The 16,911-nt window shown below is 40.1% G+C and overlaps 1 protein-coding gene across 2 annotated transcripts in view; it reads right to left on the bottom strand.

The window, feature by feature from the left end:
* Positions 1-16,911, bottom strand: part of IL18R1 (interleukin 18 receptor 1) — a 43,009-nt gene that overhangs the window by 21,513 nt on the left and 4,585 nt on the right. For both annotated transcript variants that reach the window (XM_019021606.4, XM_055378369.2), the window contains 4 exons: positions 14,595-14,680; positions 9,238-9,481; positions 5,205-5,370; positions 1,245-1,401 (listed from right to left, as the gene is read on the bottom strand). In XM_019021606.4, the coding sequence (XP_018877151.1) occupies positions 1,245-1,401; positions 5,205-5,370; positions 9,238-9,481; positions 14,595-14,652 (625 nt within the window). In that variant the 5' untranslated portion in view covers positions 14,653-14,680. The remainder of the gene's footprint in view (positions 1-1,244; positions 1,402-5,204; positions 5,371-9,237; positions 9,482-14,594; positions 14,681-16,911) is intronic.

Raw genomic sequence — 16,911 nt, 5'->3', positions numbered from 1 at the left:
AAAAAAAAAAAGAAACGCGTTTTCCCCTACAGCCTCCAGAAGTAAAGCAATTCTGCCAAAACCTTGATTTTACCGAAGACACTAAACTTGGGATAATTTGTTACTGTGGCAACATGTGGGTGTATATAGCTATATGGTTGTAGTGAAGAGTAAAGATGTTGCTAAAGCAAAGGCTGTAGCAAATGTGAGCCCACAGATTTTGTTGAACAAGCCACCCACACAAGTGTTACAGTTTCCAGTTTCTCAGGATGATGGGGAAAAAGATCCAGACTGGATAAGCAACCTGTCTTCAGATCACGAAAGGAGCTGTCATTTTAAGAAGGAGCCAGATTTAATCTGTGAAATTCTTGAAGGCAAATCAAAATCAGTGGTTGGAAGCTACGAGAAGGGATATTTGGACTCAGTGGAAAAAAAAGACTTCAACAATCAGATATTAAAATCTGGACTACACTGCTGTGTGATTTTGTCATTTCCTTGATAGTTCCCAAGAAGGGACTGGATGATCAATCACTGGCTGTACCTTATGATGAATATCTTCACTGGGTGAGGTTTAATTAAATACCTTTAATGTCCCGGGATTCTGTTCCTCCATCACACACAGCCTGGGTCCAGCATCCCTCCCCTCCCACCAGCACATCAGTGTTCCTTACACTCTCCCAGTGGAGATCCCTTCCCCCAGCAGGTCACTGCTTCATGAGGCTCCCCCTCCAAGACCCAGGTCAAATGGAGCCTCCTGCATCTGTCCTTCCTCCAACCTCCCCCTGCACTCTTGCAGCCTCACAGATGAGGCTGTTTCATACACCTTTATGTAGCTTATTGCCTCTCCTGATTATAATCAAATCCCTTGAGAATAGTACAGTGCTCACTTCATCTCATACTTCCTTGCTTCCCTGCCTCCTTGTGCTAAGTACAGTTTATTGAGTATAGATATCTTCACTAAATATTTGTAAAGTGAAAATGTAAATTCAACAACAAAAGATTCCACAATTTACTCAAATTTCATACATAAGAGAGAGCTGACTCATGTGAGGTTTATTCATACAGATTTTCATTTCCTGCCAAAAAGAAAGGTTTATTTAGCCAAGTAGAGGAGCACCGGAATGAAGATTTTGACCGTTATATTTGAACTAGTGGTCACAACCCCAACTAAGTGGACTCTCAATTCCTACACAGTTTTGAAGAATGAAAAAATTCCATTTTACTAAAATACATCTGTTTCTTCCCAATTCTAAGATTTCCCTTACCTTCCACTATTGTTATATTGAAGGTTTTGGTGATGTTAAAGAGTTTTCCATTATGATGAAGGAAATGCACGCAGGAGTAATACCCCTGATCTTCAAACTCGGCATTCTTCTTTATCGTTGGGTTTTTATTGTTCTCCAGTAGTAGCTTTTTACAGTTCTGTTTTTAATAAAACAAGTTAAAATACTTTAAGTAAAAGCCGAATTGATATTACCGTGATCCAAATTTTTGAGTTAAAGATATTTAGAGAAAAAGGAAAAAAGAATGGAAAGTAGCAATTCCTGGACATATGTCCCAGTTATTTGGTACTACTTTTACTGAAACAATTAAATGCGATCCCATTGCTGTTGGCGTGATTATCATTATTAATATATGCTGGGAAGTAGAGCATGGGACAATATGAGCACTGTAGCTGCTTTCATCAATATTCTTTCACCTCTCTCTTTTACACACATGCAGAGAGAGAGAAACAGGGAGAGTGAGAGAGAGAGAACACTACTTCAAAAATCCTTGCTTGAGTCACAACTCTATTTCATGCATGTTCAGTCCAATTGTGTGTATTCTGGACTATGCATCCCAGGGATGGATAGTGGGATGGGTGGAGAATTACTCAGAGAATGAGTAGCTAGCAGACCACCCACACCTTTGACACCCTCCATCAGAAGCCAGCGAGCTGATTAGAAATGCATCAGCAATATTCAAATCCATACATACACTGAAACATCTCTTTCTCACACACACATTTCCATACATGTCACAGGAATTAATACTAATTGTAATAAAGCCACTTTCTTCAATCCAGCACATCTGACACCCAGAGGTAGGTCCCAGAGCCATGCAGGGACAACATGTGAAGGCTGGGGGCTGAATGGCCAACCTTGACCATTGGACACTGTTTCTGCAAACACCAAGCAAGGAGAACCTACTGCCCACAGACTTCTCCCTCACAGCTGGCAGCCACTAGGGCTAGACCCATTGTGCATAGAATGTGCCCGTGAAGCACCCACATATGTACCTCACATCAGTAAATTATTTATGTATAAGTCAAAATTTTATAAAGCCAAACTAATTTTTTTCAAGCTATAGAAAAGATCAGAGACTCTCCATTTTCCTTTCCAATCAATTGCCTACTGATTTAGCCTCCTTGTTCTCAGGTGAAGTCATGATCAGTCAACAGGCTTAGAATACTTAGCCCTGTGGTCAATTGTTTAGCTAAATATCCTTGGTGCACCAATCCTCTTAATTTAAATATCTGCATTTTGGAATTTCTTTTTTTTTTTTTTTTTTTTGAGACAGAGTCTCTCTCTGTCCCCCAGGCTGGAGTGCAGTGGCCCGATCTCAGCTCACTGCAACCTCCGCCTCCTGGGTCCAGATGATTCTCCTGCTTCAGCCTCCCGAGTAGCTGGGACTACAGGCGTGTGCCACCACAGCTGGCTAATTTTTTGTATTTTTAGTAGAGACGGGGTTTCACTGTATTAGCCAGGATGGTCTCGATCTCCTGACCTTGTGATCCGCCCGCCTCGGCCTCCTAAAGTGCTGAGATTACAGGCGTGAGCCACTGCACCCGAACGGAATTTCTTAAAACTTAGCACACCAAGCCTCACTAATTTACATGTACTGTAACACATTTGTACGTTGATGGAAAATAGAGTGAAGTCAACTCAGGACTGACTCGAATGTTTAGAAAACATTTCAGATAAGAGCTGTCTTTGGAAATCACAAGTAAACAGTGTTCAAGCATAAGGCACAAACAAAAGTTTCAAGGATATTATCATCACTCGCTTCAGCTTTCCCAAGTTCTGTTCAGACCACTCTCTCTTATAGGTCTTTAAAGTTTCCACGACAGAGTCACATTATTCAGATTTGTTATTCCATATAAACTACATCAGCTGTCCCCAACCGTTTTGACACAGAGACTGATTTCATGAATGACAATTTTTCCATGGACCAGGGTGGGTAGGGGTTGAGGGGGGATGGTTGGTTTTGGGATGATTCAAGTGCATTACATTTCTTGTGCACTTTATTTCTATTATTATTACACTATAATATATAATGAAATAATTATACAACTCACCATAATGTAGAATCAGTGGAGCCCTGAGCTTGTTTTCCTGCAAATAGGTGGTCCTATCTGGGGGTGATGGGAGACAGTGACAGATCATCAGGCATTAGATTCTCATAAGGAGCATGCAACATAGATTCCTCGCATGCACAGTTCACAATAGGGTTCTTGCTCCTGTGAGAGTCTAATGCCACTGCTGACCTCACAGGAGATGGCAATGTGAGTGAGGGAGACTGGCCCAGGGACTGGGGACCCTTGAACTACACAATTTGTGGTGTGTGTTTGTGTGTGTGGACGGGAGTGTGTATGTTTTTTATGCATACACACACTCTATACTCACACACACACTATGTATGTGTATACATAATTCCTATAGGGTGGTCTAAAAGAGCTTTTATTTTTTTATTATACTTTTAAGTTCTGGGTTACATGTGCAGAATGTGCAGGTTTGTTACATAGGTATACACGTGCCATGGTGGTTTGCTGAACCCATCAATTTGAGAAGTTAGGTATTTCTCCTAATGCTATCCATCCCCTATTCCCCCACCCCCCACAACAGGCCCCGGTGTGTGATGTTCCCCTCCCTGTGTCCATGTGTTCTCATTGTTCACCTCCCACTTATGAGTGAGAACATGCAGTGTTTGGTTTTCTATTCCTGTGTTAGTTTTCTGAGAATGATGGTTTCCAGCTTCATCCATGTCCCCACAAAGGACATGAACGCATCCTTTTTTATGGCTGCATAGTATTCCATGGTGTATAACAGCTTTTAAAATTCAACAAGTAAAAGGTATGCCAACTGAAGCAAACAGAAAAAAATAAACGGGCAACCCACAAAATTGCCTGATTGCAGTAAGATGCAACAAATATATACAAAAGTTTAATTTATTACTAAGAAAAGTGAAAAAACCACTAGGAGTTTTAGAAATTTTTCATATCAAATTTTAAACATTCTAGGAGCATTATTTCCCAGTGTTGTGGAGGTGACAGAAAACTGGGATTCTTTTTTCAAGTGTGGGGTAAAATTGGCAGAGCTCCCTGGAGATGAGTTTGATAGTGTGAAGAAAAAGACATAAAAACATGCTCACAGCCTTTGATCCAGTAATTCTACATTTAGGGATTTGGTTGAAGGACAAATTATATAAACACCCAAGGATTTGTGGAAATGGTATTCATTTTAGCCTTTAAATAATAGTGAAAATTAGGCAATTCACAAATGTCCAATAACAATGGGATTAGTTAGATGAAACAAGGGGGTTAGTTAGATGAAACCAGGCACATAAAAACTGAAAGTCCATGTTTAGAAGATCATTTAAAGATGTGAAGGGATAGTCACAATGTAATTCTTAGAGGAAAAAACACACAAAAAAATAAAATATACCACTTTTAAAAAGCAGATGCTTCACAGAAAAAAAAAGTCTCTAACTGATGGATTTATGAGTGATTTTTGCTTTCTTCATTTTTCAGTTTTAAAGTTAAAATATTATAAAAGCATTACCATTTCCAATTTTATAAAATGAACTAATATATTCAGAAAAACATATACAATTGAGTTTTACATGTTAAGTACATGTGACAGGAGAAAATGGAAATCCTTAAACTAGCATTCCTAAAAACTAACTTATCTAAAGAGAAGGAAAATGAAGGAAGAGTGTGGGAGAAGAAGCTGTGATCATTTATTGAACACCAAATCCAGGGAAACTACTGTGGAACATATTTTAATACTATGTATCAGCTCTTGACAACAAGCCAGTAAGGATACTTGGCTCAAACAGGGCAAGTGAGCCATGTGGGATCAGGCAGCTTATTTGTTATGAGACCAAAATGGTAGCTCTCAGCCCCTCATTTGGGAATTTTATCTTTTCCATCAAGTCTTAAAGTTAAAATATTATAAAAGCATTACCTTATACAACGATGTGCTGTTGACCAGTGTTTGATAGTAACTGTTTTCACAGGTTATCTGAAAAAATTTTTTAACTTCCACAATTTTACTAGTTACTTGTCTTTCAGTGAAACAGCTCTGTTTATTTCTTCTGATGACATTTAATTTCCATTTCTGAGTATAATTTCTAGGGAATAAAAGTGTAAAGGTATTTTATAATGCTACAGAAACTTTGCAAATATCACCCATCTTCCCTTTAGTAACCAGTTACAATATTTTTCCTTTATTTTTATTAAAGAGATTGATTCATTGATGCGCAAACCCTGCTCTGCCTCCGCTTGATTCAGAGGAGCAAGCACTTTAAAAACTGTCATGGGAGCAGGGGGTAATAAATGAAAACCTGAGCAGTCTACACACAGAGACGCACACATGCACATGCACACACGCACATATCCTACTGCAGACAATATATTATGGATGTCAGAAAAGAAAATCTTTACAATGTCAGTGATCTTCACTGATGGATAAGTTCAGAGAGTCTTGGCCCAGGATGGGAGGGTGGCTTTGGTTTCAAAAGGTCTATAAACTCCTGATGTTGTTTTCTAAATATGTGTATATATGCATTAGGTTTTGTTTCTCAAGGCAACTTGTTCCAATCCCCTTCTTTTACTGTTGAATAAACCAAAGTCTGGAGTTGCTGCCCTCAGTGTAATTGAATTAGCTCTTTAAATGCCTTACTGACCAAAAGTGAGTGTGAATAGATTTTATAGTTGTTACTCCTGATCAGAAATTAGCGATCAGGACTATCACTAGGCCAGGTGCAGTGGCTCACACCTGTAATCCCAGCACTTTGGGAGGCCAAGGCAGGTGGATCACCTGAGGTCAGGAGTTTGAGACCAGCCTGGCCAATGTGGTGAAACTCCGTCTCTACTAAAACTACAAAAATTAGCTGGGTGCGGTAATCCCAGCTACTCGGGAAGCTGAGGCAGGAGGCGGAGGTTGCAGTGAGTGGAGATCGCGCCATTACACTCCAGCCTGGGTAACAAGAGCGAAATTCCATCTCAGAAAAAACAACAACAACAACAACAACAAAAAAAAAAGGTGATCTGGAATTGGAAAACAATACAGTATTTTTTAAATGAAGTTTTTAAAGAGAAAATGTTTCAAATTTGAAGTTTGCTTCCACTGCACCTGTGATGTACAGATTTATTTGCTAAATACAGCAGACACGTGTTTTTAAGTTATCCTCTATGCCTGACACATTTGTGCCCACCTTAGGCTCTTCCAGTTCCCCTTTAGGTCTACAATAGGACAGAAGGAAGAAAAGACTAACACTTACTGAGTTCCAGGTATTAGACTATGTACATGCAAGGGAGATGACTACTTTCCTTAGGCTCAGATGAGAATGCTAAATCTCAGACAGGTTAAACAACTCACTCAGTCCACACACTTGCTACAGGATGGGGCCAGGATACAAATGCACATCTATTTGGCCCCAGAGGCCAGAAGTGCTCTGTACAATTCTACACTTTCACAATCCAATGAATCTGGCCCCTTCACCTTGGGCATGAATTTATAAAAGATTGGCCATGACTGGAGAATGTGGCAGGCTGTTGTCACAGTTATAGGTAGTGGGTCCATGGCCATGGGACATGTTAGAGCTACCTGGCCCTTGAAATGGATTCAGGATCCCATTGGCAGCACCTTCTTCTCAAGTGTGTTTTTGTAATGTCTCCCCAACTTTGACCTCAATGAATTGGAGAGAGAGAGATTTCTGGATCTCTATGACTTGTTGCTTAAAAGGAATAGGGTACATGAATATCCCCATTTTTTCAGACTACATTGTTCTCTACCTCTGTAATCCTTAATTCCTAACACTCAACAAATGCTAGAGGACTGATAACACTCCATGTGCAGGACACTGCTCTGGGAACACTGAGACAATCAACAACACACTGCACCTGCCATCCAGGAGCTCCAAGGCTGGGGTTAACACTGAGGCCAACTGACCCAAAGCTGTGACCACACTTTCCTGCTGCAGGCCCAGCCCATCCTGGTTATGAAAACCACTCATTTTTGTCCACACACACCAGGGGATAAACACCAGCCCCCACTTCTGAGGCTGCTCACCAAGCTGAACTTGCTGCCTGTCAGCCTAGGATTGGTTTATTAGATTTCTGTGTGTACATTTCCCTCTACCTTCATTTCTTCATCTCTATCATTGAAAACTATCCCTTTTGTATCCCCTTCCTTCTTAGTTGATTCCTTTCTTAAAATTTGGTGGGATAAAGTGATTTTCACTGCAGGATTAAATTATCAGTCCTCAGTAGCATTTGATTATTAGCAATGTACTCCTAAAAATTAAAGAATTACTGTCCTAATGGGAAATTTTCAGGTGTAAAGTCTGTTCACTGATAGATCCCACATCAAACTACAAAGGGTTACACACCTAAGTTAGAACACATATATGTATACACACACATCTGCAGTAAATACTGCTTACTAATTATGCTATATTTGAATATGTCTGTATCTTCTATGCTCCTGGGTGTCTAAAACAACCTGCTTCCATGTAGAATCCCATTTATTTTCAAGGCCATTGTCAAAGCTGCTTCTCTCCTCATCACTTTACTCTCATAGTGATCAGTCTCCAATATCCACTCTGGGACACCTCGTTTTTCTTAGCATCTGCTACCCTGCCTCTCCACACCTCTCTGAAATCCTGCCTCAATCTCTTGCTTCCATTGTTGCTTCCTAAGCCAGGCTGTATTCTCTACTACCCAAATCAGAAAGATGGCCAATGCCATTTGCTTCTGTTATCTCCAAGTGATGATCATGGATGCCTGGCCGTTCCTCTCAACGTGCTCTCTCAGGCACAATTCCTTTAAATTGTGCCTTCATTCAATCAGGAGTTGGACGTTTGTGGTGGGGGGGGGCGGTGTTTGTTGTTCTTTTTCCTTTACCCCATTTGTGAGTATTCATTTTTCCTTAGCTTGTTATGAAAAATCCCAGTTGTGACCCATTTCTGTAATTATCACTCTTAAAAGGTCATCTAAAAATGTATTGGTTTTTATCAAAAGAGTTATTTAATTTTTTTCTGATGTCTGGGAGTTCCTATGTATAAAAACAAACAAAAATGACCTAATTTGGTGCAAAACCACAGAAGTGCTACCAAGGTTTCACAGTGGTAGCTCACTCTGCTCTCAACAGCATGGTTGGTAATGATCAGGACTCACTCTAGAAGTGCTTCTAAAAGAAATCTGCTACATATGAAATCTACACACCATCACCTTCAGCTGGCCCTGAGCTATTTCTTACAGGTCAGTCTCAAGTCTCTATAAAACTACCTACATATGTAGGTAGGTACATCTAACAAGAAACATGTTCGGTAAGTGTGGGTGATGCTTTCAGTTGGCTGTGCTCATTTCATGGAAGTTATGCAACCCAATTTCGAGTATCCTGGCACAATCTAGGGCCACCTCATGAGTAAAATGCAAAGCCCTTCTGTGTTGCCCTCTCTCACTGCCGCCAGCTGTGGGTTGCGATTGGCTGCCAGACACACACTTCCTCCACTAGCACTGCCACCTGGCTCCCAGTGAGCCCCTGCAGACTGGACTAGTGTGTGTCTGCATCAACCCCATCCCTGCTCCCCACCAAGGATGCCACCCAGGAAGCTGACACTGCCCCATTCACAACACATTAATATTATCGTGAAGTCCGAGCTGCTGATTTCATTTGACTGGGGGCATGTAGACAACAGGAGCAGCTGAATTTTAAAACTGACTTTCATGCAATCATCACTTGTCATTGGTAAGGATCCCCTAAAAGGAAATCCTATCAAAGTAATCTCCTTTCATTAAGGTCACTAAGAAAATAAGCAGAGAGAGATAAACTTATTTTGTTCCATAACAAAGAATGTATTTCATGTCATAGGAAGAGCAGGAAAGAAAAAGATGTGCTGATTATCTGACCTTTCAGATTACTGCATATTTGAGTTGCTGAACAAAGGACAAGAGGGCTGTGAAATACATTTTGAAAAGAAAGGGTTACTCACTCCATTTGGAAAAAGTAAGATCCTGTGTCATTCAACTCAACTGGCCAAAACTCCAAAACACAATCATGCAAAGCAATTCTCGAGGAACTCCTTGGGTTCAGCTCCACATGTTCCTGTGATCCACTGCTTTTGTACCAGCTTTTGGTGGTTGTTTCAATCTCATGTGCAAGTGAACACGAGCAATGTTTCAGATAGAAAGGTTCCCCTTCAACCACAGTAATGTGGGGACGTGAAGTACAAGATTCTTCAAAAGATTAGTAAAGTAAAATAAATAAAAACAAAAACCAAAATGACAAAGGTAACTTTTTTTGGTCTCCTAATGCATTAGGTGAAGAAGCAAGGTTAGCAAGAAAGTCCTGAGAAATCTCGGTGTCAATTTCCTGTGGGTTCTTTATTTTTGCATCAATCTTTCCAACACTAGAAAGGATAAGGCACTTTCAGAACATAGATGAAAACACAACTTCTGACAGTTTCTCCCCAACAGGAAGGTATCAGAACTTAACCAACCGTAGCTAGAAGACTGATAATTGTGTCACCTCTTAGAAGAAAATATTACACATTACAACTTCTTCATAGGGAAAGCCACAGAAGTCACAGTGCTGCCATACCTACCTCAAAATATACCCTGCTGAGGAGTCTCAGTAGAAAAGAAAACAAGAAACCTAGCAACCTTGGCATTCTTCCTCTGCACCATCAGAAATCTCACTCACCTTGCGTTCACCCTGCCTATCTAACATTCCCTGGCAAGTGTGGGGATGGTCAAAGGTGTGCCTATGTAACTTACAGTGTGTGTATATTTATTATTACTGTAGGTCACCATGTTGGTAATCAAGAATTCATTAATATAATATCAATCCAAATTTGCATATCTGTCACTTTCCCTCTTTCTCAATTGACCCAGATTCTCTGGCTTTGGAAATATATCTGAACCATCATCTACACAGGATAGGTGCTCCTTCCCCTCTTTGTGCACTTGTGGTACTTCAAGTTCAGCATTAATGGGTCTTTCTCATAATCTACCCTCCAGTGACTCTCGGGTGCACTTTTACCGCATTTTGAGGATGAGAGTATTTAAATTGAACGAAACATTTCCCTTAGGACATGGACAGAATGCCCTCTCTATAGTCAGGGTTTGTTTCTCAAAGCAGCAGTCTGGTTTTAACTCAAAATTGTTAACCACAACATAAAGAGGAAGTGATGTGATAGAAGTATTCTGATATGGTTTGGCTGTGTCCCCATTCAAACCTCATCTTGAATTTAATCATGGGGGCAGTCACCCTCATGCCGTTCTCATGATAGTGAGTGAGTTCTCATGAGATCTGATGGTTTTGTAAGGGGCTTTTCCCCCTTTTGTAAGTTTCCTGAGGCCTCCCCAGCCCTGCAGAACTGAGTCCATTAAATCTTTCTCCTTTATAAATTACCTGGTCTCAGGTATGCCTTTATTAGCAGTGTGAGAATGGACTAATACAGTAAATTGGTACCAGGAGTGGGGTGCTACTGTAAAGATACACAAAATGTGGAAGTGACTTTGGAACTGCATACAGGCAGAGGTTGGAACAGTTTGGAGGGCAGTTTGGAACAGTTGGAACAGTTTGAAGAAGATAAGAAAATATGGAAAAGTTTGGAACTTCCTACAGACTTGTTAAATGGCTTTGACCAAAATGTTGATAATGTTATGGACAATAAAGTCCAGGCTGAGGTGGTCTCAGATGGAGATGAGGAACTTTTGGGGAGCTGGAGCAAAAGTGACTCTTGTTATGTTTTAGCAAAGAGATTAGTTGCATTTTGCCCTTGCCCTAGAGATCTATGGAACTTTGAACTTGAGAGATGATTATCTGGAAGAAGAAATTTCTAAAGAGCAAATCATTCAAGAGGTGACAGAGCATAAGAGTTTGGAAAATTCACAGCTTGAGAATGTGGTAGGAGAGAAAAATCCATGTTCGTGGGAATGGGGGGCACAGAATTAAAGCTGGTTGCAGAAATTTGCATAAGAAATGAGGACCCAAATGTTAATTGCCAAGACAATGGGAAAAATGCCTCTAGGGTATGTCAGAGATCTTCTTGGCAGACCCTCCCATCACAGGCCCAGAGGCCTAAGAGGAAAAAATGATTTCCTGGGATGGGCCCAGGGCCCCCTTCTGTTTGCAGCCTAGGGACTTGGTGTCCTGCATCCTACCCCTCCAGCCATTGCTAAAACAGGCCAAGATACCAGGTCAGGCTGTGCCTTCAGAGGGTGCAAGCCCCAAACCTTGGCAGCTTCCATGTGGTGTTGAGGCTGCAGGTGCACAAAAGTCAAGAATTGAGGTTTGGGAACCTACACCTAGCTTTCAGAGGATGTATGGAAACGCTGGATGTCCAGGCAAAAGTTTGCTGCAGGGGTGGAACCCTCATGTAGAATCTTTGCTAGGGTAGTGTGGAAGGGAAATGTGGTGTTGGGGGTCCCATACAGAGTCCCCATTGGAGTACAGCTAGTGGAGTATAGAGAAGACAGCCACCATCCTCCAGGCCTCAGGATGATAGATTCACTGACAGCTTGCACCATGCACTTGAAAAAGCCCAGAAACTCAACACCAGCCCATGAAAGAAACCAGGAAGGAAGATGTACCCTGCAAAGCCACAGGAGCGTAGCTGCCCAAGGCCATGGGATCCTACCTCTCGCAGCAGCGTGACCTGGATATGAGACATGGAGTTGAAGGAGACTATTTTGGAACTTTAAGGTTTAATGACTGCCCTATTAAATTTAGAACTTGCATGGGGCCAGTACCCCCTTTGTTTTAGTCAATTTCTCCCATTTGGAAGGGGTGTATTTACTCAATGCCTGTACTCCCATTGTATCTAGGAAGTAACTAAATTGCTCTTGAATTTACTGACTCATAGGAAGGGACCTGCCTTGTCTCAGATGAGACTTTGGACTTGGATTTTAGAGTTAATGCTGGAATGAGTGAAGACTTTGGGGGACTGTTAGAAGGGCATGATTGTGTTTTGAAATGTGAGAGCATGAGATATGGGAGAGGCCAGGGGTGGAATGACATGATTTGGCTCTACCCCAACCCAAATCATCTTGAATTGTAGTTCCCATAAGCCCCATGTGTCATAGGAGGGACCTGGTGGAAGGTAATTTAATCATGGGGGTGATTACCCTCATGCTGTGCTCCTGATAGTGCGTGAGTTCTCATAAGATCTGATGTTTTTATAAGGGGCTTTTCCCCTTTTTGCTCAGCCTTCTCCTTGATGCCACCATGTGAAGAAGGATATGTTTTCTTTCCCTTCCACTATGATTGTAAGTTTCCTGAGGCCTCCCCAGCCATACAGAACTGTGAATCAATAAAGTCTCTTTCCTTTATAAATTACCCAGTCTCAAGTATGCCTTTATTAGCAGCGTGAGAATGGACTAATACACATTCTTTGAAAACATGGATGTCGAATCTACCACAAAACACAAGAGTTAAGGAGCACCAACTTCATGTTTTCTGGTTGCAATGCAATCTCTATTTTATACCAATACTTCAACATAGAAGGTGTGATACATGTGTATATGTGGGTGTCAGCTTCAATTGACATGCAAAACCCTGGTGAGTCATTAACAGTTCATTTATTTTCCTGTTTTAGAGTTAATATAATGAAGTGCATAGGCCATACAATATGTGCTCCTTTATGTCTGGGTTATTTTGACATGATTGTTATAAATGCATTCATGCTGTAGCAGTGATGTGTTCTTTTCTCATTGTAATGTAGTATCTAATCGTGTTACCATTTCGCAATTTATCCATTTTATAAAAGGATGCATGTTGGGGATTTGGTTTATTAAACAAATGTCTATTGGATATTGGCTTATTTCTGGGTTTTCAGGTTTTCGCTTGTCTTAAAAAGCTTCTATAAACACATATGACTGTGTTTGGATGGACATGTGCTCTCTGGAAGTATTATCATTTGAAGAAACTTAATGTGAATGACACACTCTCCAGAGGTGGGAGGTTGATAATTGAAAGTCCACACCACCCCCCTCCTCAGACAGCTAGAAGCTTTGGATATCTAATCATGGTTTACCATTAGAGGCTTTGTTGATTACCATAATGCTTGTTGGAAATGGTCCTTGATGGGATAAATAAGTGGAATTCAAGGTTTGTGGACTTCCAAGTGCCAAAATAGGCACTCCTATTGTTCCATAAACACAGTATAAGAACCCAGCAGTGCCAACAACCAATGCCCTTTGGAATAAAGTCTGTGTTTGAAACTGTCTTGAGTTTGGACAATCATAGCATTTTGTCACTTAAACTCAACTAGGTTCAGTGAATCCTATATGTAGAACATTGTCATGTCTCCCCAGAGTGAAACATTCATGAAAAGTGCTCTCCAGGGCAGGCAGCTGGGAGCTTGGCAACTTTGCACAACTGGCTGCATGGCTGTTTCTGTGCCTGAAACATGCTCTCATTATAATGAGGAGTAAGGCTATTAGTGTACGTCCACAGGACATGGAACTCATGACACATTTTCCTGTACCTTGCTTTTCCACTCACTTGTTTCTGACAGATCATTACATATAAAAAAATGAAGATCTACCTCATTCTTTTATCATCTGGGTAGGGTTCTATTGCAGGGATCTCAATAATAAATGGATTCACGTAAGTAAATATACCCTGAGATTGGACCTGTGTTATTTGGAAGTACCAAGAGCTTAATTCAGCTATCTCTTCAGCAGTAATTATCAAAGTAGGGAAATGACCCCATGTGTTTCCCTCTCCTAGATAATAGATCAAGGCAAATTAATATTTGTGCTCCCACTTTCTCCCCCAAAGCCTAAGGAATGCCTTGCTGTTCAATCATGGAATGCTAAAGAATGAAGTCTCAGAATCCTTCTCAATTAAAAAAAAAAAAACAACTCTAGGCAATCACTGCTAATAAGTTAAAATTGGTATTTGACATCTACTATGAAGCCTACTTGAGCTCCTTGGTCTAGCCAGTCTCTTTTTTGTATATTCTGTCTCACTCTAATTTTTTTAAGCTGTCTAATATATTTGTCATTTACTTTTCTCATTATTACCTAAATAATGAGATGAATCTTTGCCTCCCTCTCAGGAAGGAGAGAGTGCGTTTCAAACTTCCTAAAACCCAATAATAAAGATGGCTGCCACCTCCTCAGTTTCAAATAACATGAAATAAATTTTCACCTCAGACAAATGTAATTTATTTCAAGATGCAAGTTTTTCACTCTGCTCTCACTACATGAACTCAGACTGCAGAATCTTTTCTTTTCTGAATAAATTCAGCATCTTCAGTAGCCACCACATAAAAAAAAACTTTGACATTCTTCCTCAATTACTCATGAAATATGTTTGAGAATATGTATAATCACTTACCTGCAGTGCTTACAAATATAAGCACCCAAAGGGTCAAGGGTAATTCTCTACAATTCATGGTTTGGATTCTGCTTTAAATGGCTTCTCTGGAAAACAGAATAAAACAGATTCAGCCAAAGCTTTCAAACAAAAGCGTGCCTATCTTATGAAGGTTTAAAAATCTTCTGGCACACAGATTTTTAAAAAAACAACCTAGAAGATTTTTATAATCCTTAATATAGTAACCAATTCTCAGAACTTTCAGCCATATAAAATTAATAAAATTTCAAGGCAATGAAGTTTTTCTTCTGGAAGAAATTCCTAATAATTTATTTCTCTGATACAACAGAGTCTGAAGAATTTCAGGCCTGGTCTACTAAATCCTGCTTCCAAGGCCAAAGTTCAGAACAATAGTACTGCTACAAATATTACCATTCTGTGAATAAACAATCTGTGACATGCTGAGCTATGTATGGCAGTTCTGCCCATGTAAGAGAGTGTGTGTGTGTTTTCACATCAAAACGTTCCTGAATTGTAATGAGATCTTCATTTAGGGTTGAATTTTTAAAAATCCATCTTCCTCCTTCAGAACGTACGTTTCATAATTCTAGGCACTAAGTCTATTTTGCTCTTCACTGTATCACTAAAATCCAGCACAATGCCTAGCACATGGCCAGCACCCACTAACATGTGTCACTGAGGCATAGGTGTGTATGCAGGTGTTTGCGTGTGTCTGTGGCTGCCCATATGAGTTTATTTTAGGGAAATGGAGAGATGAAGTGACAGTCTCCTACACTCCAGACCCCTCCTTTACATTGACTGTGACCCAGTGGAACTAAGATCTGCGCTGAACTTTGATCCTACTACAACCTAGCATTCGGACTTCTGATTACAACTTTGAGCCCAGTGGAGGAAGGATCCCCCACAGTGGAGACCATTCAGAGTCTAAATACTGCATAAACAACACCATATCCCTTGTTTACCATCCTGAGTGCAGGGAGCACAGCCTGATGGCAGAGTCAGGTTTCAGAAACACACAAACCTGGGCTGCCACTCCAGTTTGAGTCCTGACAAGCTGTGCAAAACTTGAGCAAGTCTTAGAGCCTATTTGGTCATTACCAAAATGGAGATGATAAGAAGGCCTGCTTCTGGAATTATTGAGTGATTAAACCATCTAAGGCTTATGGAGACTTCCTGAGTGCATGGCAGCTTCTCAGCTCAGAATAATGCCCCTCTCACCAACAACTACTCATCTTCCATCCTAAAAACAGGGTTGTCAATGCCTGAATCCAGGATAAAGCTTAATGGCTAAGCTGCCAAACCATTCACATACATCCTTATGGAAAAATCACCAAATATTTGGTGGAATTTCCAAGAGATAATAATCAATAAAGTAAAGGCCAAAGAAACAAGTATGAATGGAAAGTACCAACTGTGCATAATCAAATTAGACCGGTTCTATGGTTTGAAACCTCCCCCGCTACCTCCACACACATTTTATTATTAACTCTGCCTATTCTTTTATCTTGGATAGAATAAAAAATCTTATTTCCTTTATGTCACTCTGATTAAGACTGACGTAACCTTATAAAAAGCACCACTTTTAAAAAAATATTCAATATCTACCAAGAGACAAAGTTATCAGGAGATGGTTCAGCAAACTGACAAGTTAACTCTGAGTTTCAATATGAAACACATTAAGATCTCAGTATATAAAAATTAGCTGGTATTTGCACACCATTCTGCAAATGTGGATGTGTGTATGTAAAATTTTTAATGTACTTAAGTTTTATGTGTGAATTTAACAGATTAAGGTTATATTAAATAATGAATTCATTTCCAGAAAAAGAGATATTCTGATAAATGTAACAGATACTCTAGCAAGTATTAATAAAATAGGCATAGAAGAATATAAATATTAAATGTCTCACATGTAAGAATTTTAAGGGTTTTTAATTGTTATGTTTAACATCAATATTTTTGCTTTTCCATAACTCTTAAGTTTCTTTCTTTTTAAAGTTTTTCTGATTTCTAAAGCAATTTACACTCAATGTAGGAGATTTACAAAATGAAGACTGAAAGAAGAAAATAATCTCAACATGTATAATATTTTAGCATGTTTTCTTGTACTTTTTATAAATGTTGTCACATAATTAAGATGTTTGGCCGGGTGCAGTGGCTCACGCCTGTAATCCCAGCACTTTGGGAGACCGAGATGGGCGGATCATGAGGTCAGGAGACTGAGGCCATCCTGACTAACATGGTGAAACCCCGTCTCTACTAAAAATACAAAAAATTAGCCAGGCATTTTGGCAGGCACCTGTAGTCCCAGCTACTA

This window comes from Gorilla gorilla, chromosome 12, assembly GCF_029281585.2.
Source record: "Gorilla gorilla gorilla isolate KB3781 chromosome 12, NHGRI_mGorGor1-v2.1_pri, whole genome shotgun sequence".
NCBI lineage: Eukaryota > Metazoa > Chordata > Mammalia > Primates > Hominidae > Gorilla > Gorilla gorilla.
The sequence above is the reverse complement of the archived record's forward strand: the minus strand, read 5'-3'. Positions and strand labels throughout refer to the sequence as shown.